General features: G+C 37.6%; 1 protein-coding gene across 1 annotated transcript in view; it reads left to right on the forward strand.

Annotated features, from left to right (window-relative positions):
• Nucleotides 1-20,099, forward strand: part of LOC132363427 (ELKS/Rab6-interacting/CAST family member 1-like) — a 74,076-nt gene extending 53,977 nt beyond the window's left edge. The window contains exons 7-8 of the mRNA XM_059919128.1: nt 11,954-12,087; nt 19,864-20,099. Coding sequence (XP_059775111.1) covers nt 11,954-12,087; nt 19,864-19,889 — 160 coding nt within the window. The 3' untranslated portion in view covers nt 19,890-20,099. The remainder of the gene's footprint in view (nt 1-11,953; nt 12,088-19,863) is intronic.
• The last annotated feature ends 4,840 nt before the right edge of the window (nt 20,100-24,939 follow it).

Genomic DNA, 24,939 nt, shown 5'->3' on the forward strand with positions numbered 1-24,939 from the left:
AAGCTATATGTGCCTTCATATTTAAAGTAGATTTCTTATATTTGGATCTTGTTTATCGATCCTCTGTGACCATCTCTGTCTTTTAACTGGTGTATTTATACCATTGGTATTTAAAATGATTATTGATATCATTGGATTAATACCTACCATATTTGTTACTGTTTCATATTTATTGCCAGTGTTCTTTGTTCCTTTTTTACATTCCACTCTTTTTCTGCCATTTCTTGGTTTAATCAAGCATTTTATATGATTCACTTTTCTCTTCCTTGAAAATCCAGACACGATGCACTGGTGAAATTCACTGCAGTACATAGTCCTTTAGAGATGTGGTGTTATAGAAGCATTGCATAGTCTTATGATTAGGTCTCAGTCTTACAATGAGCATGTGCTCCTCAGCTATGAATGTCACAAGTGCCTCTCAGTATTTTCCCTCACCTTAGGTGAAACACAATGGCCGGCAGGGGTCACGGTAGGATATTTCCCTTCCCGCAGGTCAGTTAGGCTCTGACAAAACCCCATAGGTTAGGCCTCTGGTAAAACAGTTTCTCCTGAGCGCAGGCCTTATGAAGAACAGCAGAATGCTCTGGTGTATTTCAAAATTGCTCCTTTCACCCTCCCCCTGCCAGAATTCCAAGGGGATTTTCCTTTGACCTTCACCTGGTAGTCACAACCTGGTAGAGCTCAAGAGACAAAAGTCGCAAAAGGATAGGGGCTTCCCTGGAGTTTTTACCTCACAGACTTTTCCACACAAGCCTCCAGCAATCCTTCAAATGTAGTTCAGGTTTTCCTACCTCACCATTGCTTTCCACAGAGATTTCTGCTCTTGGGTTTCTGTTCCGGTAAGTTGTTACTCTCTGTATCTGCCATCTGCCTCTCCAATTTTGGGCACGGTGATTTTTCCTGTGACCTCACTTCTCTAATGAATCTAAGAAGAATTGTTGATTTTTCAGTGTGTCCAGATATTTACCTGTTAGGACAGAGTGGCAACTTCCAAGCTCCTTCCTTGCTGGACTCAAAACTAGAAGTCTCATAAGTTTTTTACAGTGGAATAAAACATGTTAATTTTCAATACTTCTAATGTTTTAGGTTGCACTGTACTAACTAAATACAAGATTTACTAATTTTTTTAAGTCTATCTATAACTTTATAACAAACAAGAAAGTTTCTGGTGTTTTTGTCAGAAAGATTTTAAGGTCATAGAACAATAATATTTTCCCCATCAATCACTGAGATCAACTTTGCACAGTTCAGCTTCTATGATCATTTTTATAGCTCCACAGTGAAGACAGCCTGTACTTTATTTACCCTATATTTTATTTCTCACATATACATGGGTTCCTATTCTGCTTGAATAATCTACTGATGTACTGTTACAGCGTATTAGATTCTTTTAAACTACTGAGATTTGGAGTGTGTTTTGATATTGGATATGGACATTTCTTTCCTCATTCCAACTTTATCCTACTTGAAAAAATCTGCTTTATGGTGATAAATCCCTCTTGATCATAATGACTTTTTAAAAATGTGTTGCTGGAATCTATTTGCTAATATTACTTAGAACTTAAGATCTTCAAAGAAATGTGCTTCTCGTTACTTTTTGGGTAAATTTTCCATATCTGATTTTTGTATTAGGACTCTTCTAATTTTTTGATACATTGGAAAATAACTGATGTCTTTCTAAGGTGTATATCTTTGATTATATTTTCTAATTTCCTAAAGCTACTTGTATTCTCTACTCAAAACAGGAGTAAATAATGGCTGCATATAACTAATCAATAATCAGCCATTTTGTCCAGATTTTCAAATGTGTTGGTGGTATAAAGCTACCATAGTATTCTTTCGTAATTTAAAAAAAAAAAAATTATCTCTGTGTTATAGCTAGTCCCATCTCGATCATATTTGCCAAATATTGCTTATTTTATTGGTCTTTCTAAAGAACAAGCTTTTGGTTTTATTTGCCAAGTTTACTGCTTTTCTTCTCTAGTTTTGACTTTTCTCTTGATTAATTTTGTCCTTCCACTCTTTTGGATTTACCTTGTTCTTCTTCTACGTCTACTGTCCAATGCCTGTAGCTTCAAGAGCCATTTTCAACAACTCAACCAGCTCTGCCAGCTGTGTCACGCCCACTTCATCATATGCCATTAGAACTTAATCTCATACACTGGGTGAAGACTCAGCAGCCTTATTTTGCTTTCAAAATTGTTCTATGGCCTTGGATCCTTCTTCTTCTCCTAAATTACCACTATCATCAGGGAAAATTCTAGTGGGCCTAGAATTCTAGGCTTGCCTTTCCTCCAGTTTCATAATAAAAGAAAAAAACATTTCCACCCTTTTTTTGATGTTGATCGAAAATTTAGCAGCACTTCTTTGCACTGTATTCAAATCCCGAAATATAAGCAAGCCTTCATGCACACAGGCTCACTGAAATGTCATAATTTTAAACTATGTATGACCTTGAACAGTGACCTTGCCAAATACTCTACACTCTTCCTAGGTGTTCAGAGTTTTTCATTCCTACATCTTTTACACATGGTCGATTTGTGTCGTAAGTTCTTCCTCCCTCCCACTTCTGAGTATATATCCAAAGGAAACATCATCATTTTTGAAGAGAGATCTGTACTCCCACATTCACTGTAGCATTATTCACAAGAGCCAAGGTATGGAAACAACCTAAGTGTCCATAGTAGATTAATGGATAAAGGAAATACGGTATATATATACAATGGAATATTATTCAACCTTAAAAAAGAAGAAAATCCTGTCATTTAAGTCAACATGGATAAAACTGGAGGACACGATGCTAAGTGAAATAAGACAAAGACAAATAGTGCATGATGTCACTTATATGTGGACTCTCAAAAAACAAGGAAATAAATCAACTCTTCCCTCCCTGGACATTTTCCTCAGCAGAATCTAGCAGCCTCTACTATGAGTCTTATCTTTTTTTTTTATTGTTTGTACCAGATCACAACCCCAGGGAACCTATGTATTTACCAATGTATATCTAGATTATAGTTTACCATTGTTCTTTTTCTTTGTAATTCATTCCTTCCACTTGTGGCATCAGAACCTCATTTTTCCTTTGGAGGAGTCCTTGTGATTCAGGTAGGCTGTGTGTCTCCTCCCTAGGCTGTGTGACTTGGGGTTGGCTAGACACAGTGTTTTATGTATACTCTATATGTCCTAAGTACTTATTTCTCTGTTTTCCATCATTTTCCCTCCAAATTTTAGTGTAGTTATTTTTTAACTGACATTTGTAATCCTTTCTTTTGTTTGACTAAGGTACTGTTCAACCGATCTTCTGAGTGCTTAATTTCAGCTTTTTTAATTCTAGAAGTTTCTTTTGGTTGCATTTCACAGATACTTTTTGCTTAAATTGTATATGTTGTCCTTTTTTTAATACATTAATCATAAATTTAAATAATAGTTTCATTGATATATAATTTACTTTCCATGTTATTTAAAGTGTACAATTTAATGTCTTATGCATCTACCACCACCATCAATTTTAGAACTTTCATCCACCCCCCAAAAGAAAAAGAATCTATTATAAGTCACTCACTCCCCCATATCTCCAAACCCTAGGCAGCCACTAATATCCTTTGTCTCTACAGATTTGTCTAGACTGGACATCGCATACAAATGGAATCATACGATTACTTAGCATGTTTTCAAAGTTCATGCATGTTGTAGCATGTATCAGTACTTGATTTCTTTTTATGGCTGAATAATAGTCCATGGTGTGGATATTACTATGTTTCATTTATCCATTCACAGTAAATGGCCATTTGGGTTACTTCCACTTTGGGGCTCGTATGAATAATGCTGCTGTGGTTGGGTTTACGTGCAAGTTTTGTATGCAGGTCTAGATTTGTTTTTTAAATTAACAGACTATTTCGGAGCAGTTTCTGGTTTACAGAAAAATTAAGCAGAAAGGACAGAGTTCTCATACTTCCTTACCTCTCAACCCAGTTTCCCCTATTATTAACATCTTACATTAGCACAATACATTTGTTATAGTTAATGAACCAATATTGATACATTATTACTAACTAATGTCCATGCTTTACTTTAGACCTCACTCTTTGTTTTGTACATTTTATGATTTTTGACAAACGTGCAATAACCTGTATCCACCATTACAGAACCATACACAGGAGTTTCTCTGCCTTTAAAATTCCAGGCTTCACCCATCCTTTTCTCCCTCCCCACAACCTCTGGCAACCACTGATCTTTTGACTGTGTCCACACTTTTGCCTTTTCCTAAATTTCATACAGCAATCATATAATATGCACGTAAGCCTTTGCAGATTGGCTTTTTTTCACTTAGCAATATGCATTTAAGCTTCTTCCATGTCTTTTCATGGCTTCATAGCCTTTTCTTTTTAGCGCTGAATGCTATTCCTTGTACGGATATACCATAGTTTGTTTATCCATTCACCTATTGAAAAACACCTTGGTTGATTTCAAGTTTTGGCAATTATGAAAGAAACTGTTATAAACATCCATGTGCAGGTTTTTATGCAGACATAACTTTTCAGTTCCTATGGGTAAATACCAAAGAGCATGATTACTAGATCACTGTATGGTAAAAGTATGTTTAGTTCTGTAAGAAACTGCCAAGTATCCTGCTAGCAACAAATGAGAATTCCAGTTGTTCTGCATCGTCAACAACTTTGGGATTTCAGTATTTGGATTTTAGCCATTTGAATAGGTGTGTAGTGGTATCTCACTGTTGTTCTAATTGAAAATTCCCTGATGACATGGAATGTGTAGCATCTTTTCATATGCTTATTTGCTATGTGTCTCTTTTCTTTGTTTAATCATAGTTGTTTTGTTTTGTTTTTTAACCGCCTACTAACTCTTGTCCTCCTGTGTCTATTTACATTGTCGTTTTTTTTGTTGTTGTTGTTGAGCTTTTAATCATTTAGTCTTTTTCCTGGTATGTCCAATTATTTTTTATATTAAAGTTGAGCTTAACTTATTTTAGGAAACTATTAAGATACCTCCACATTCTGGATGCTGTTATCGTTCTCTTGAAAAGATTTCCTTTTGCCCATGGCAGACAGTTACTATAGGGACTGGAAACCTTAGTCCATTCTCAGTTTGAGCTCCTTCAAAGCTGTTTTTCAGTCTGTGTGAAGGTTGCTCTATTTCTGTCTTGTCCTTCCTCTACGGGTGTTGCCCTTTGGCATTACCATGTGAAAGTTTGGATTCTCCCTATTCCCAACTACCCTTGTATTTGTTAGGCTTTAAATGTAATGGTTCCGCCAGCCCTGTGAGACTAAGGATACGTGTAGCCTGTCATTCCATTAGTTGTTGCTTTTAGCTTGAGCTCTTGCCGTTTGGCTTCTGTGGTTAGAGTCTTTTGAACTCCTTGGCTTTTCAGTTCCTAGGCTGTATGAGTTGAATCAGCAAATGCCCCAAGGAGAAAAGCTGCACCAAATGTCAAGCTTGCGTCTGTGTTTCCCTTCTCTCCAGAACTTGGCCCACATGTCTCGGTGTCTCGCGAACATTCGGATGCCGGCGAACAGATGTTTTCTTACTTTATCCAGGTTTTCTAAAATTTCTTTAGACTTCACCTGATCTTACGTTATTACTGAACTATCATCTCAATTATCCCTAGGAAGAAAATTTACAATTTTATGTTTTATTTTTTTATTTTCTATATTAACTCAGTTTCTGTAGAGACCTTTTACCTGATTGTTCAGTCTACTTCCTGTGTTACCAGTAAGATGGAGATAGGTGGAGGCTAAGAATATTGGGGGGAAAATCACTGATGAATGATAATGTCTCGTTCTTTTTGTTTTTCCTCTCCTTATTTACTCTGGCAGCCTACATTTGCCCTTCTTGATTTGACCCAGTTGCCCAAATAAGCAACCCACTCTGGCAAAGACCTGACTTTACTCTCATAAATGTCTGCATGTTAGGATTAGCTAGATGATGAACACCATGCCAAAGTTCTTTGTGTGACCAGTCAGAATGGCCATCATCAAAAAATCTATAAACAGTAAATGCTGGAGTGGGTGTGGAGAAAAGGGAACTCTCTTGCACTGTTGGTGGGAATATACACTGATACAGCCACTATGGAGTACAGTATGGAGGTTCCTTAAAAAACGAAAAATAGAACTACCGTACGACCCAGCAATCCCACTACTGGGCATATACCCTAAAAAAACCATAATTCGAAAAGAGACATGTACCACCATGTTCATTGCAGCACTATTTACAATCGCCAGGACATGGAAGCAACCTAAGTGTCCATCGACAGATGAATGATAAAGAAGATGTGGCACATATATACAATGGAATATTCCTCAGCCATAAAAAGAAATGAAATTGAGTTACTTGCAGTGAGGTGGATGGACCTAGAGTCTGTCATACAGAGTGAAGTAAGTCAGAAAGAGAAAAACAAATACCGTATGCTAACACATATATACGGAATCTAAAAAAAAAAAAAAAGTTATGAAGAACCTAGGGGCAGGACAGGAATAAAGACGCAGATGTAGAGAATGGACTTGAGGACACGAGGAGGGGGAAGGGTAAGCTGGGACGAAGTGAGAGAGTGGCATGGACATACATACACTACCAAATATAAAACAGATACTAGTGGGAAGCAGCCACATAGCACAGGGAGATCAGCTCGGTGCTTTGTGACCACCCAGAGGGGTGGGGTAGGGAGGGTGGGAGGGAGATGCAAGAGGGAGGAGATATGGGGATATATGTATATGTATAGCTGATTCACTTTGTTATAAAGCAGAAACCAAGTCACCACTGTAAAGCAATTATACTCCAATAAAGATGTTTAAAAAAATGTTAGTAAAAAAATTCAAAAGAATTGGCCACACTCCTCCAACAGATTCTCTAACATTCAGCAGAAGAGAATTCACACTGAATCTGGTTTATGAGTAAAAGACAAGTCAACTTTAAAGTGGATCACAGATGACAACATTTCTTTTCCATGTGCCTCGCTTTGGAGCCATATTTCTGCTGACCACTCAAAAACTTCCTCTTGAGTATTCTGTGATATATTAGAACCAGGAATAAGGGATGTTAGTGCTGGAAGGGTCAGCCGGTGGTCTGCCATTTAATTCACATATCCTTTCTGCACCAGACTCTTTTAAGATCATTGAGTTAGCCTAAGAATTTTGAAGCTGTGGAATTCAAGACAGTACATTACAATATGCCAATATTACTATTCTCCTGCTCTGACATTCTCCACTGATGGACAGATGAAGGAGAAGGAAGGGCAGTCACCAGTAACTGAGAGTAAATGAAACTGGAATATTATAATTCAGTATCATTTGAGTGACTGAATTGGCTGGCAGAGTGTTCTCCAGTTAAGGGTGAGGAAAGATTAATTCTGCACATGACACCACTACTGTATTTATACAAGTCTACTGGGACCGTTGTTTGCCTTGAATTGTTTTCTTCATTCATTTCGGTCAGACAGTTGTGTTGACTGATTTTCCTTTCTGATGTATGAAATGGCTGTTTGACTGAATTTACCATTTAATTTCCACTGATGCACTGTAAAAACAGTACATTAGTCAGATTGGATTGGCAGGTATGAAAATGTTTACCCCAGAACTAGACAGAAATATAATATTGCCTTCTACAGAAATGTAAGTCATATGCCCTGGATTTGGGGGAAATGTTCCAATTTTAACTATTTTGCCACTTTTCAAACATGTAGGGTCACTGATCCCATAGTAAAAATAAGAAGATCTGTGAAGTCCAGATAAAAATGGTTTTGTGTCACTCTGACAATCACATAACACAAAAGAAAAAACTATTAGGAGATAAATTTTACTGAGTTTCATACTTATCAAGAGGTGCTTCTATGTTAAACTTCTGAGTCTTATTCTACAAGTTCTTTAGGAACAAACACTTCAAATATATTCATAGAAAACCCTCTTTATTTATAATTTCATTCTTCCAATATTTATAGTTACTATGACAGGCCATTTCTCCATGTCCCATCCCATGATTCTCTGCTCCCATTGAACATTTGGAAATTGGTGGCATGAGCAGGAAAGTGAAGCAGTTTTTGAGATTATTGAATAATGTTGACGTTATAAAGACTGCTTTCTTCCACAGTTGACAAACTTATTATGGTACCGATGGTTGGATACTACTCTTAGAGATGAAAAAGGTCTTAAGGAATCTTCCATATTCCATTCACCAATCTGTGTTCTTGTTCAAAGCAAAATTAATTCCTTTCAAAATTCACATATTAGCTTAATAATATTTTTTTTTAATTTATTTTTATTCATATTTATTTTTGTCTGTGTTGGGTCTTCGTTTCTGTGCAAGGGCTTTCTCTAGTTGCGGCAAGTGGGGGCCACTCTTCATTGCTGTGCGCGGGCCTCTCACTATCGTGGCCTCTCTTGTTGCGGAGCACAGGCTCCAGACGCGCAGGCTCAGTAGTTGTGGCTCACGGGCCTAGCCGCTCCGCGGCATGTGGGATCTTCCCAGACCAGGGCTCGAACCCGTGTGCCCTGCATTAGCAGGCAGATTCTCAACCACTGCGCCACCAGGGAAGCCCCAATAATTTTTAATCTTAAAATAATCTATCTGTGAGAATGGGAATCTTTGGTGGGAAAAAGTGACAGAAGATGGGACAAGAAGAGAATTCATAGAAAGACAAAACAATTTTTTAAATGGTGGGTACGAACTTCTGTTTCCAACTATATCAGTTTACCTTAGGAAAACATACTAGAAAGGCCAGAGAAATCATAAGCAACATTTGACTGTGAGCGTTAGAAAGCTACTGAGGTAGCCATGACCTAGAAGAGTAAAATAGAGAAAGAAACTCACTGAAGTGAGAACAATATTCTGCACATGCTTTTCTAGCCCAGTCATTTAGAAACTACCAATGAAGAGCAAAAGTCTGAGAAACCAAATGTGACTCCTAAGAGGTAGAAAAGCCAGTAGATCTTAGGACAATGTCATAGGACTAAGGAAACCAGAGTTGGAATTGAGAAATAACAAGGCAGCTAGAATTTTAAGGACCAAAATCACAGAGAGAGTAAAGATTCAGAGAACTGAGCTGGATTCAGCAACAGTGTTCCCTTGCAGTATTTTCCATGTATAAATAGGTAGACAAGGCAAGATGCTAAGAAGTCAAACAAAAGCTAACTGAAGTCAAAGCAAAGACTTAGTTGGCTCATAATGCTGAAGAGACAAAACGGGGGTTCAGAACCTATGAAAGATTTCTGGCCCAATGGAAAACTAATGATATGAACTAGGACATTGAAAGTCTCTACATATGTGGGTGTGGGTGTGGGTGTGTGTGTCTCTGTGTTAGGAAGGTTGATGCAACATCTACATTGAACCTGATAAAGAATGAAAATGAGTATGAAGTTGGTCCAGTGACTGAGGTGATGGTCCCCTCTGCTCCCTACCTAAGAATAGGAAATTCTCTCCTCAAGAAAATACAGTTGACCCCTTGAACAATGTAGGGGTTAGAGACGCTGACTCCCTGTGCAGTCAAAAATCCACATATAACTTTATGGTCGGCCCTTCTTATCTGTGGTTCTGAATCTGAGGATTCAACCAACCACAGATCGTGTAGTACTGTATTACTTATGGGAAAAAAATCCATGTATAAGTGGATCTGTGCAGTTCAAACCCAGGTTGTTCAAAGGGCAACTGTAACGTCATTCAGATTCTCTACAACTTGTCATATCCCAAGTCTGGTATTCATTCACTGAAGAACCACCAAGACTACCAAGAAAAGGAGAATTAAATGAATAAAAAACAAAACAGAATCAGAATCATAGATGACTTAAACATTAAAGTTCATACATATTTTGGTAAATGTTATCAAGTTCAAGAAAATAGATGACAAGGTGGAGAATTTAACTTGACAACAAGAAACTAGAAACTGATTGAAGTTGAACTGATAGAAATAAAAATTATACGAAATTTAAAACTCGGTAGTGGATTGGACACAGGTAAAGAGAGGTAAGTGAACTGGAAGATAGAGTAGTAAAAATATTGAGACTAAAGCATGGGAAACGAAAAGAATAAAAAGTACACAAAAGCGCACTTGAGACATATGGGCCACAGGAAACATTTTTATCATATGTGTAAACTGGAGTCCAAAGAAAAAAGGAGAGAGAGATTGGGATGAAAACAATATTTCAGAAATAACAGCTGAGAGTTCTCTAAAACTAAAAAGAATATATGGAGCCATACATTCAATAAGCACTAAAAAAAATGCAACAAGAATAAATACAAAGAAAACCACACCTAAGATCACCACCGTACAATTCATGAATAACAAAGAAAAACATGACATCTTAAAAGCAGCCCCAGGAAAAAGAGAGAGATTCCTTTCAAAGGAACAACAGGATTAAGATTACAGCTTACTTCTCAACGAAACTGACTGGATACTAGAAAATAATGGAATAACATTTTTAAGTGCTAAAGAAAAGAGCTGCCCATTGGGAATTCTAGAGGCAGAGAAAATGTTGTTTGGAAGGAAAGATGAAATAAGGAAATTTGCAGACAGACAAAATTTAGAAAATATGTTCTCATCAGAACCGACTGAATTAAATTATAAAGGGAGACCCGCAGGCAGAAGGAAGGCTATCACAGATGAAAATAAGGACTTTATAAAGAATTATGTATAACAGAAAGGATAAATAAGTGGATAAACCTAAATAAAATCTAACTGCACAAAAGAGTAATAATAAAATATATCAAAAATTAGAATGCATTAAAAACAAATGGAAGAGGAAAAAAGTAGTCAAAGAAATTTAAGATCTCAGCATTGCTTGAGAAGCAGTAAAAAAGCTAATAAGTCATGGTACATGTGTAACTGCTACTTATGTAAAAATAACAAGCTAATACAAGGGAAAATGGAATTTGAAGAAATCTAAAAGGAAGAAAGGAGCAAAAGGAACATAACAAGGTGGGACAAATAGTAAACAAGGAGTAAACGGTCTGTAAGACAATACATTAACTGTAAATACTCAAAGGACAAGGATTATTGGAACAAACAAAAAAACCTAATTCTATGCCACTTACAAGAGACAAGAGTCAGACTGTAGATTAAAGGATTCAAAAATTATGTCATAACAATAAATACAATTGAAGATTTTTTAATGTTAACACAGATTTGAAAGCCAAAATTATCACTGGCGATAAGGCAGGATAATAAAACCCACTGTTACTTTACAAGGAATATATTATATATCTAAACTTCAATGCAGTATATGAAGGGAAATTCCAAAAAACTAAGTCGAAATAGAAAAATCTAAATTACCTAGATCAGTAACATAGAACCACAACAACAAATCAGCAGATGATAGAAGATCTGAATACCATCATTAAAAACTCTGGCCTAAATAAAACCCTGCACCAACAATGATGGAATATATATATTACGCAGAAATTTTTAGGTGCACATGGCACATTTATAAAACTGACTATATGCTGGTTATAAAACAAGACTCCGAATAAGCAAGAAATTAAAAAATATATAACCAATATTTTACCAAAGAGTTGGATATTAAAAACATACTTCTGATCATTATGTAGGTCGAAGATAAAGTTACAATGGGAATTAGAATTTTATTAATTGAATGATAATGAAAATATGCCATAACAAAACCTGTGGGTCGCAAATAAAGCTGTGGTCACAGAGAAGTTTATGTATTCAAATTATATTCTCTAAATGTAAAAGATAACCTATCACCCTGAGGTAGGCAGCTCCTGAACTGTACCTGGTGGGGAAGGCAGGGCAGAACTTCAGGAGGCCAGCTGAGAGCACGGTGAACACCATGTCAGGAGCAGTCTCCAAGAAAGAGCATTTAATGTACAAAGGGATGACTAAAGTATATTTAAGAGCTAGCACCCTGACTCCTCTTAAGGATGACTTACGTTGCTGGGGAAAAAATAAGAAGTGCTCGATGTAGAAGGTGAATAACTTTATAATTCCCAGGAGGATCTTGGTACCAGGACCGCAGAATGAAGAACTTGGAGTCCCCGTGGCTAATCCAGCGGAGGGAAAAGGAGAAACAGAGACGGGAGAGAAAATAAAGGGAACCCTTGGTGCTGCTGCAGGCCCAAGTCCAGGTATGTGCTCTCTCTCTCCACATCTTAAATAAAAGCCACCATGTTCCTCAGTCTTTCAGGTACTTAGAATTGCTCTTTAGAACCTGAAAATGGGGTCAGGTTTCCTGTCTGCATTGCTACAGTACAAAATAGAGGCAGGATGCTTGAAATAGTTCTCCATCTGGCAGAGGAGGCCTTGAAGCTGTGAGCCACTCACTGCGAACCAGCAGGACATGAAGGATTCTTGAGCAGATCTGAAGCTACTTGGGAGGCCTTTCAGGAGTTAAATCCCATAGTAAATACTGTACCTTCAATGGCCCCTTCTCCCTCTCTGTCCAGTCTTCCTCCACGCGCGTGGGGGCCCAAAGGGGTTAAATGAGCACTCTTTGACTTGTACTTGGTGGTCCCAGAACTTGACTTGGGCTTGGAGACTTCCATGAAAAGTCTGCCTTCCATCTGCTGGCTTGCGTTTCTTGGTCTCTCTGCTCCAGGGTAATTCCTTCAACCTGCTTTTTCCATTTCTGCCAATACTCCCCCTCTCCAGACCTTCCTAATGCTCTTCTGGGGCGGGAGGAGGCTTACTGAGGGCAATGTGTATTTCTAGAGGGAGAGGTGACCACATGACTTCACAGTGCTCGTCCCCTTGATTATTCAGTTTCTGTCTGGATTAGTCGTGGGTGTTTGTGCACCCCAGCCTCACCCCCAGGAGGCTTTAGAACACTGTCCTTATCTCAGCACTGAGCCTCTCTCTAGCCTCCTTCCCTCTCTCTCCTTACCCACCTTTACCCACAGACTCGCAGGCTTTCTGGACCTCTGAGGAACAGAAGCACTTCACAGAACCTCTGCTACAGAACCAAACATATTGAAATGACTCTTTACGAAGATATTGAAACAACAGAAACAGAAGACATGACGATTGTTTCTCCTGAGGGTTCAATTACCTAGGGGGCCTTTAGCAAACTTTGATCGATACATCTAACCCTTCCTTCCTTGGCAATAGTTGATCACACTGTGAGGAAAACAAGTTAGAGAATGGAAAAATAATATTTGGACTTCAACGAAATAATAAAAATGCAGGGAGTATCTTTGACTTTTGCAAGGTGAGAAGAGAGTTTCCATTTTGATTATTTGATGGCAGGAATCCCTTTTAAAACAGGGCCAGTCTGCATGATGCATTGAAAAATCAACCTTTTCAAATATAGCCATAACCCCCACAAGATTTCTTGATTTCTCTGGGGTCAGATAAACCATCACATTTCACAGTGGTGCCCTGTACATGAAAGTGATAAACGTAATCTGGAAGCACAGCAGTGGCTAAAACTATGGAGCTGGCAGCCATTCGCTGAAATGATTTTTTGCTTTTCATTCATTGCATAAAATGCTCATGTCCAAATTCAGGCAGGTAGATCTTACCAACCATCAAGAGCTTCAACCCTGCTAACAGTTAAGTATGCACTTTTAAACCCTACTTTGACTGCTCCAGAAACTTACTGGGTTTCTTTAATGCCTCTGTTACTATTTCCTTTGTGTCATTTTGTTTTTCTTTCAAAACATAGCTGTGTGACCTTGGGGAAGTTATATTATTTCCTTGAGACTTGGTTGCCTTCTCTGTGAATATCTGGGTATAATTTTAGTATTGCCCAATAGAATTTTCAGTGATAATGAAAATATTCTATATCTGTACCGTGCAATGCAGTACTCAATAGCTCCATGGAGCTAATAAACATCTTTGAAATATGGCAAATGCAACTGAGGAACTGAATTTTTAATCTTATTTTTAAATTTGTTTAAATATAAATAATGCCACGTGGCTAGCATCTGTTGACAGTACAGATCTACATAATATTTTAAGGACACTCTCCACTCAAAAACTCTACCATTCATTAACTCAGCCTAAATATTTTTGCCCTCTGACAAACAGAAAATAATTTATGCTTCCCTTGAAATTATCTGTCAAGACCTTTATCAGTTTGGGGTCATTCTATTCTTAAAATTGACTTTGCTTTATGAAACTTTAATAATGTTGGAGTTTCCTGCCCTTGGTACCACCTTTGTGATGATGGGAAATATTGGGGATGATCAAGGACCATTTCAAGAGATCATGGAGAGAAACCTCCTCCTGGATTTAATTTCATTATGAGGATGTCAAAATGCTGAATTACTTAAAATAAAACCCATACCGTTTTTATGCTAAGTTATATTCTACATGTAGCTGGAAAAATGTTAAAAATATTTTTAAAGAACTGCACATCTATTTTTGAAGCTGATTTGGCTGTTCAAGGCTTGCTAGCACTTTATCCATCTCAGTACTATTTCACTTCGTAAACAAATGCAGTTGCCATAATTGCTGCATATGTGTCTGTGTGTGTTCCCTTCTAGGTTATATGTTTTTGAAGTTGGAAACTATACTTATATCACAGCCCCTATGTAGAGCACAATATCCATTGCTAATTCAGATTGTGTTTTAAGATAATGAGACAAAATTTAAGACTTTTATTGTAGTCATAAACATCTAGCAAACCAACCAGAAAATAAAAGCTAATTTTCAATTGGTTGGCCAAGAACAAAAAAGAGAGGAATACCTAGTGCAAAACCATATCTCTAATAACTACTGTTGGATTTAGAGCACACACATGCTAATAAACTTATTTTAAAATAACTTCTTATCAAAGATTTGAGGTTGGACCTGAAAAATTATATCAGAAGTGAAAGGAATCATGTGGTCTGACCAGCCTGGATCACACAAAGTAAGTGTATACTATATATAAAATAGATAAAACTGCGAGGTCCTACTGTATAGCGCAGGCAACTATATTCAATACCTTGTAATAACCTATAATGGAAAAGGATCTGAAAAAGAAATATATATATATCTGAATCACTTGGCTGTACACCTGAAACACAACATTGTCAATCAACTATACTTCAAGTAAAACAAAACAAAACAAAGTGTAAAGGGAAGTATAGTTTTATAAATTCACCTCTGATATCCAATGGACCAACTGAAAGACAACAGAAACTACCACTTTCTAGGAGACAGGACACGGCCAGCAAACTAGGCCGTTACCCTCGGTAACGGTCATACCTGCCAAAAAATAGACAGACTAGCCTGCGTTCATGAATACATAGGAATTCTTCATTTATCTGGCATTATTAGGCAATGAGGTATTGTATGTTAGGAGAAGTTTTTTTTAAATGGCAAATTTAAGAGGAGTTATTTTCACCTTCACTCGGTAATTTTTTTCTAAAATTAAGAAATGTATCCACTGGTGTATCTAATATTTCCTTGATAACTCGGGGTCATCAGTTCAGTCAACATTTGCATGAATAATGCGAATGGAAACAAGACAGGCATGCTTACTGAAACTGAAAATGACATAGCACTGGCTGGAATAACTGATGAGACAGCAAGAAAAAAACAAAAATGAAAACAAACCGTGCTCAAGAAACAATCAGTCAAGTTCTGACTTTTTGTACTTAGTTTCAAAAAGCGATACCACAAATCCCAGCGAGAGACTCCAGCATCATTAGCTGTCTTTCTCCTTTGTTTCCACCTTCCTTTCCTTTTCCTTCTACCCTAGATTGTTCCAGGAAGTGTTTATAGTTGCTCGCAAGACAAATTCTAATACTTGCTTTCTCTCACGCAAACTTCACCATATGTCCATGTCCTGGTGTCAGGCACTAATTTCCTTGCGAATTCCTCTCCCTTTCTAATAGACGTTCTTATTTACCCAGATCCCTTTTTATTGGTGTCCTATTCCAGACTGCTCCACTCCGCCCATCCTCATCCTGTAAAATACATTCACACTCTCTTGTGACCCTACTTATTTGCCCACTAAATAATCAATCATAGAACTGTCGGAATTAAATAGAGAGAGAAATTAAAACACTGGAGTCACTTGGAGGGTTTAAGCAGCTTCACCAGAAAATACCGGGCATGGATTTAAAGAGGCTACTCGGGACTTGCGCTTGTCCAAGTTCTTTCTCAAGAAGTATCTGAAATAAGCCTAAATTCAGAGTTAATCAGATTGGCCTGCTTTCTCAGGTGGACTGGAATTCATTGCTCTTTCCCCTCAACTCCCTGATGTCAGTGGCACTTTCTGGAGATGAGGTGGACTTCTCTGCCTACTGCAGAAGCTCAGTTCCCCCCGGGCCCACTCCCTGTCTGAAATCCCACACTTGAGGCCAGATGCCAGCCTTCCCAGAACATTCGTGGTCTCCTTTCAGGTTTTGAACTGCTCAGATTGAGTCCCTGTAGACTCTTTCTCAGCCTGAAACCTCATCTTCAACCCCTTTCCCTGACCTCGATGGTTACCTTCCTACTTTACGCCTCAGGTGCTTTAGCCATAAAATGATATATTTGCCCTTAATTCTAAAGTCTTCTTTCTAAAGCTCTACAATGTGGTGGCTCCTTGAAAATGTTTCTCTTGCTGGTTTGAATTCTGTAGAGAATTAAAACCACAGCTACTCTAAAAGACAGTAAGTTACGTTGGATAAGGAAAGTGTGCTTTTGTAGTTAGAGTAACAGGGATGGAAGACGACTTAGTATGTTTTAAGATACTCATAATCCATTCTCATGAGAGTCCGGGGAAGAAGGGGAAGAGAGTTAATAAAATACCAAACGATTGTGACAAATTAAGTTCACCAAGATGTAGCTGATCAGTTACTACTTGAATAAGCCACACATATCCAATTCAAGTTTTCCTTTATTTTTCTGAGAAGGGATCCCAGTGAACTGAGTCCCATGTTCAGTAACTCCACGTTCAATGGCTTAGTCTTTAAAAACTGTTATGTTGCTGGAAGAAGAAATATTGCCCATCAGTCCTAACTGATGTTTAGCTATCACACACATTTGAAGTAAATTTATTACTTTGCCTGATCTCAGTGTAATACATTCCAAAGGGGCAAAGAGCACACGAAAATTTATGGAGTCTCCATCTTCTACACTAAAGTGTGCAATAAATTACATATTATTTGGCCGTGAAATTCACAAGCCATAGGAACCACACCGTTAGCAATGTATACAGTGGTCAACAGCAGGTAATGATAATGATATAAAACAAAATAGACTGTGTATGTTGGCACTGCTGCCAATAAAGCAATCATTAAATGCATTCATACGCATCTACGTACGCTAGGTAAGCTCTTTGAGGGCTATTGCTATGAATTCGACATACCTGTCAGGATATTATAGCCCAGTTTCTATGGCCTGTATTCAAAGACGCTGAGAAAGGGTTCCTGTGGGTAAATTCAGACCTTTTCTCAATATAGAATTTGGTCAACATGCATTCTGAACAGCAAAATTTCACACTGCTTTCAATTTTCCTACACTAATTGCCACCTCAACAAATGCAGGATTAAGTATAATGGATTATAAGAAGTTAGAAAGGAAAGATGGAAGAAGAGAAGGAAGGTAGAAAAAAGGTGGGTATGGAGTACTTCAACATTGATGTAAAGAGTGGACCTAAAACTAACCTGAGGTTGCCCTCAACTATTAGCATATGCTATAGAAACTTAAATGAAAAAATTTTAAAAACCTGCAAGGGAAACTCAAAGAGTCTTTGTTTTTTTTACTTTACTGCATATACACGTCCATCTTAAATAGTCTATGTGCTTATATCCAATAAGAGAGCATTGTTTTGCAAGGCTATTTGGGTTCTATCAGCATGTAAAGGTCGGACAACTCAACTTGAGCAGAGTTAGCCTTCAGGTGAATAATTGCTTCTTTCAGGTTGTGAGCATTGGAATTTTCCAGAAATGTTTCCCAAAAAATTAAAACTAAAAGAGTCCTAGGACAGCGTCCTTTAGAAGTTTTATAGTATCAAGGTTTTTGGAGGAAGAGTATCCTTGTCGATTATCAACACAATGATTCCAAGCAGGTCAATTTATGCTGAGAATATTACATAACGGAACCCACTTCACCTCCAGTATACTGACAATGATCTTCCTTACTTCAACCTTGTGCTTCTTAGTAAAGTTGAAAATACTGAGCCAAGAACAGACAGTGACAATGCCAGAGACCCAGATGTACCTGTAGGTGCCTTCAGACAAAATCAGCCACCCAGGCTAAAGTCCTGGTTTAAAACATCCCAACATGAATGAATCTCAAGAACCATATGCTGAGCAAGTGAAGCCAGATCAAAAGGGCACCTACTGTAGTATTCAACTGACATGAAATTCTAAACTGGGCAAAATTCATCTCGAAAGATAAAAAACAAATCAGTGGTTGCCTTGGGGTGGGAGATGGGGATACTTTTGCAAAAGCCTAGGAGGAAACTTTCTCGGCTTTTAGAATTGTTATCTATCTTTATGGGGGTGGTAGTTATACAAATGTATACATTAATTAAAAGTCACTGAACCGTTAGCTAAAAATGTCTGCATTTTGTTGTATGCAAATGATACCTTAGTAAGGTTGACTACAAAATGAACCCCAAACAAAACAAAGCAGAAGAAAAACCTCTCAAGACCTCAAAGGAAATACACTGTTTTCTTCCAGGGTACCAGATTGGAAATAAGGCATTGGTCTGTTCTACCCTCAGATTATCCCTAGGATTATGTAGTCTATTTTAAAGCACTAGAGTCCCCTATCAGAAAAACTCACCCCATGTTTACTTACTTTGATTTCTTCTCTGCCTCTTCTCCCAACACAGTGAAGTCATTTACGGAAGAAAACCCAGCTTTTTCCAACTTTGCATCATCACATATTCTTTCCAAAGCTATTACTTATGGAATAAAATTTGGCTACACTTTGTAAAAATCTAGCTTTTTGAGCCTTACAAATCTTAACGGTTAACCTACTGCCTCCATTGGAATTTGGGAAAAAAATTATTTTGCAAATGAATAGCTGAGATTTGACATTTTTGGTTTTTTGTGATTTTTCTCTTCCCCTAAGAGAGAAGTGAGTAGGAATGAGAAACACATACATAAAGAAAAAAAAATTATCTTGCTGCCTTTACATGGTTATAATTTATAGGAGGCCCTCTTCAACAATAATCTATCATCAGAATCAATAAAATATAATCTCCATGAAGGCCAGGCCAGGATATTTGTCTCTTTTTCAGCAGATTGCAATACAAACCACATTCATGGATACGCTTCGTGATGATCTTTGTAATACTGTAACGGTTGACCATTTCCTCATGCCTTTTCACCTTAACTTAAACCTGCTTTTTCACTAATGACCTCACATTTCCTTCTCTATCACTTGGTTGTCGGCCTCTTTTCCAACTCCAACTCCAACTCGCATTTCACTCTGGAACCAAAGGAAGACTCACACCTTCCTGCTTTTTAGTGATACCTCAAGGTCATTACCGTATTGCGATCACCCTGAAGAATAGCCAGACAATTGTTATTTCAGAGCCATCTGACAGTGTGTAGCTCTAAAAATTAACTAAGGACCGCATTTGTCAAAAATATCCTAGTTTAAGATTTTGGTAATACAGCAACAGTAATTCCGAAGTCACTGATGACAATCAGCGTGGGAAGCACCCTCCTTCGGGAAGATCCTTTGCCATACAACACTCTTTCCCTGTCGGGTGATAAGGAAGCATGGCCGTGGAAAGTAACCTTTTGTGGAAAGAAATACTTGGCTTCAAGAAGGCTTGAAGTTCATACGTTTTTCTTGAATTAGATTCCCCATTAATTACTTTAGCCACAAAGAGGTAATTATCAGAATTATGTAAGCGATTAAGGAGATGCTACTCCACATTCTTTCAGCTTGTTGACCTTTCTCACCTTATTTCATGTGGCTATCTGAAACATCAGTGATTTACATGTTTCTTTCTTTTTTTTTAACAGATTTGTGTGTGTGTGTCCCCCCATGATGAAAACATCATTAAAATAAAATCTCATGAATAGACTCTTAAGAAGCAGAGTCTACTTGAAGTCCTGGAAAATGTGAAAGCACTAATATTCATGGACAACTCTACACTCTGAAAGTTACTGCAAATTTTGTTGATCTCTATTTTGTCTAGGAGTTTTTCAAATTTTCTACCATGATCATTTGTTAGTTTTATCATTACATAATAAAGGCATTACATCATACAATCTTTTGTTATCCATTGCAGTTTTAAAACTATTCCTTTCCTTGTCCTCAGCAGATATGTCATAGATTATTAGTACACAAGCAAACACTTTCAACGTAACAGTACTTTATAGTGAGAAGAGCTATACTGAGCTATCTCTATCCTAAGACAATGCACTAGAAAAGCACTAGGAATTCTTAAGCGCTAGGAATACAGAGACGATCAAGGGGCAAGTTCCTTGCCTTCGAGTATACATAATCATTATAGCAAATGCTTAAATAGCACTTAGTATATAACTCATCACAGCAGTCGTCTTATACTCCTTTTTAATAGGTGAGCAGAGGAAGCCACAGGGAAGTCATAGGGTAAAGCCAGAATTTGAACCTACGTAGACTAGTACTCTCTCCACGGCTTTAACTACTACGTTAAAATATATATATATGAAAGTTATATATATATATATATATATATATATATATATATATATATATATATATATATATATATATAAAACTCCAAGTATTCCAAAGTTACAAAACACTTATCTACCAAAACTCAGAAAGGAGCACACAAACTTGCATAGAAAATAAACATGTAAAAGTTCATAAATAAACCACAATATAACCTGCTCCACATAATATACTGACTGCAGTGTCCTGGGCCTCTCCCATCCTTAGGTAGCCGGAAATTACAACAAAATAATACTTTTCACCTTTGGAAGCCACACCATCTCTCATACCAACCAACCAATTACTTGCTTAGAGAGAAGAGGAAATAAACCTGAATATCATATATATATATATATATATATATATAGCATTACTGATGTAGAATCATTGTTTAAAGACAATAACTTCAATAGCAGAGGGAACTTTACCATTGCAGGCTTCAGATTACCTCTATATTTCTCAGATTTCGTGCTAAATCATAAAATGCCATATTGTGTCTGAAGCTGTTTTTTCAATAGTCCATTTTCTTAAATGGACTAGCAAAGCAGTAAATACTGAGGAACATTTTGGCTCCCAAATCCTAAAGCCATTCTGATTATGCCTGGGTGATCATGGGGACATCATTGGAACTACCAGAGGACTGGCTGAAATACCAGTGTTCTGGCCAGCTTATAAATTAGAAATTACACAGAATCCAATTTTATTTTTTTGTTAAGTAATTCCTATGAGGCTTTTGGGCTGTCAGTGTAACGTCCTTTGATGTGTAATCTTTATCGATTAGATAGGGAACAATGCCAATCCCCGGCATAAATACTTTCACAATCTGACACTGAAAACCCACTGTAGGGCATAGGACCTGCAAATAGGATATGAATCACACACACATCCACTCATTCAGACAATCCACAAATACTCATTTTTAAGTCTACTATATGCCAATAATGTACCGGGCTCTAAAATGCTAAACCATGCTAAACGCTGAAACAGACATACTCAGTTCTGGCCCTCCTGGAACTTATTACCTACAGAAGTGCCTTCATTGTAAATGGTCAGGTCTCAGCCAATGCTATTATCAGAAGGTGACCAAATGATAGAGCTTGCTTTCTAAACAAGCTCCACACTTTTTGCTTTCAACATTTTTGCTTTCCTTCAAGGCACATAATCCAGTGGTCAATTTCTCCCAGTTAGGGAGGTTTGGGGAAAATTTACCCAGTGAACAATTCGTTGTGGCCTCACCCTTTCCTCACGCTCTCCTCTGTGCTCTTGAGCTAAAGAGACCTGGATTAAAGTCTCTTGCTCTAACCTTATTATTTTAAAATACGGCTGCTCCTGCTTTGAGGATTTCCACTGGACCAACATGGTAGCAAAGCAGCACTGAATCAGAAGCAGGTAAATTTCAAAATGACAGCTCTAAAAATATCCACTTTCCTTTTGTTCTCCTCCTATCCCTTTGCTCTGAACACCTTTGCCCTGAGGCTTTGCCTTTACCCTTCTCTGATTACTGCTCCAAAAGGGTTTCCAAGAGCGGGGGAGTATTTATGGTTTCATTTGCTCCCAAGTCCTTGGTGGCAAAGGATGCTTGCTTCCTGATTCTTACTAATTGTGGAATTCACATCATTAACACAAAAATCATCATTTACAAAAAAACCAATTTCCTCAGCTTCCTATTTCTTCTGGGCCAACACTGAAAGAATATTTTCAAAGAAACAATATCCTCTCTCCTTTGCTCTTCTGAGTTTCACGTTCTTACCTCTAGTCTCATTTTCAACCCTTATTACGGGATGCATCACAAAAATAGAAGAAAGTTCTTTGTGCTTTCCCTGTACCAGCCAATTATTCTAATTTGTTCTGTCTCTAACGAACAGAATGCAAAATCAACACAAAGCCTGATTATGCGACCTCTTCCAAGGGAAAGGTCTGAGAGTTGTCTATTTACTAATGAAGCTCAGTGTGTATTAAGGGTTGACTGAAGCAATCATCAGGAATTTTCATCCCTTAAATTAGTGTTTTCCACCAGATGCACATCTTTCATTTAGGATAATATAACTTTTAAGTTCAGGAGACAGCTGGAGAAAAGAAAAGAACAAAAGGTAACCAACACAACATTTTAAGTGATAACACAGTAACAGCTATCAACCTTCCCTGAGGAATTCAGCCTATTTTATGGACACAATTTAGTACAAACTCATAAGAAAGCTAACAAAACCCAAAACCGCTTCACAATAGCGTAGAGAGGTAAAGGTCAAAAATTATTACTGCCAGGCCCAGCAGACAATGGCACCTACCGCAAAGAGCACAGGACAGGAAAACCTGGAAGCCTGTGTTCCAGTTTCGGTTATTCCTGTAAGCATTAGTATGATCTGAGTGAACTCAGCCTGCCCTGCTTTTTCCGTTTATAAAAACCTACATCATCCTCTCAGTAGAATGAAATGCCACATCTGAAAAGTTGCAGACCTCTTTAGGAAAGAAACAAAACCCATGCTTTCCAACCAAAATGGAATAATTCAGTCAATGGAGACAATAAAAATCTGCCATAAAGCAATTGTTTACTTGAAATCTATCTTTTGTGGTATATTTATTGGGGTAAGGAGTGTAAGGAAATCATAATTAGAGTTACCAATTATTCCAGAAATCAAGGTCGTTAAGTTCAGATTCCAACTTTGACCTTGACCCAGGCTTACAGAGATGTAAGGATGTCCCAATACCTCATATCCAACATACATGGGAGAATCAAGGTATGCAGACAGATCCTCTTATAAATATCCCATATGTAGTGGTTTTAATACAGGGTCTCAGATTCGTTGCCGTTCTTCGCATCCAGATGTGGGCATTTTTCCCTTGAATTTGGGCAGGCTTTCCATGCCTTCAAACAATAGAGCAGGGGTCAGTAAATTATGGCTGGTGGGCCAAATCTAGGCCTCTGCCGGCTTTTATAAATGAAGCTTTATTGGAACACAGCCATGTTCCTTAGTATATGTATTGTTTGTGTCTGTTTTCACATCACAGCAGCAGAGCTAAGTAGTTGCAAAAGAGACTGTATGGCTTGTAAAGCCTAAAATATTGACTGTCTGACACTTTATGGAAAAAGATCTCCAACGCCTGCAATAGTATATAATGAAAGTGATGCTATGTAACATCTAAGACTAGGTCATAAAAGGTCATGCATGATTTTGCATGATTCTCGTGGAATGCTTGAACCCTGGACACTCATTCTTGGGATACTCTATCTTGAATCTTAACTACCACGTTATGAGAAGTCCAAGCCACATGGGCAGCCATCTATAGGCACTCCAGTCAACAGTCCTTGTTGGGCCCAGTCTTCAAGTCATCCCATCTCAAGGGCCAGACGTGTGAATTAAAATTATCTAGATGATTCCAGCCCCAGCCATTTGAATCCTCATGAGCTGAGGTTTCAGACATCAGTCATGGAGTAGAGACAAGCCATCTCCTCTGTGTATTGTTTGAATTGCTGACCCACAGAATCTGGGCACATATTAAAATTTTTATTTCACCACTAACTTTGGACTTCTTTATTATGTAGCAATAGATGACTATAGCACTGTGTCTGTACACAGGAGATCTGCATTTCACAGAGCACATATTTAGATGTGAATGTTGACTGCTCAATTTCTAAGAAGAACGTATACACACATATAGGTACAAAATGTTTATGTATATGTAAATATTAGACCTATATAAACGAATCTATATTATCCATAAAATGAGGGGCCCTTGATAATGGCTAACATTTTTTTTCGGTATTTATTGTGTTCCAAGAACTGATAAATTCTTGCATTGTATGAATTTTCTCTTTTAACCCTCATAGCAACTCCCGGAGAGGAGTAATGTTATCTGTATTTTATAGATGAGAAAACTGAGGCAAAAACAGATAACACGCTCAAGAGTACTCAACAAGTAAATTTTAGAGTCAAGATTTGAACCCAAGTTCTCAAGTTTTAGATCCCTTACTCTTAGTCACCAAGCTATATACTGAGGAAGGGGATGAAAGCTGAAGCCATTACCTCATGCTCAAGAGGTTAGACAGAAACTTAGCAGGTATGGTTGAAAGAAGACAGGACTTGGAGTCGTAAGCCCAGAGCCTGAGTTATGAAATGAATTCTCCTCTCATCTAGATATAGGTTTGTTTTTAGAAAATGAAGAAGAGCACTGCATATTCTGATTGTTAATTTCTGTACTTAATGATGACCAAAGAATGGAATTTTACCAGGGAGTTATTTTGCAATGACATAAATTATTGATTCAAAATCAAACCTTTATTATAAATTATTGATTCAAAATCAAATCTTGATTAAGTCTCCATCGCATCAGAAGTCTCTCCCACTCTTCCTTTCTTTTTAAACCCTTTTCTGTCTACTCTTGGCCAAAGCTTGAAGCCTAAT

The sequence above is a fragment of the Balaenoptera ricei genome, chromosome 3 (assembly GCF_028023285.1).
Source record: "Balaenoptera ricei isolate mBalRic1 chromosome 3, mBalRic1.hap2, whole genome shotgun sequence".
NCBI classification, from domain to species: domain Eukaryota; kingdom Metazoa; phylum Chordata; class Mammalia; order Artiodactyla; family Balaenopteridae; genus Balaenoptera; species Balaenoptera ricei.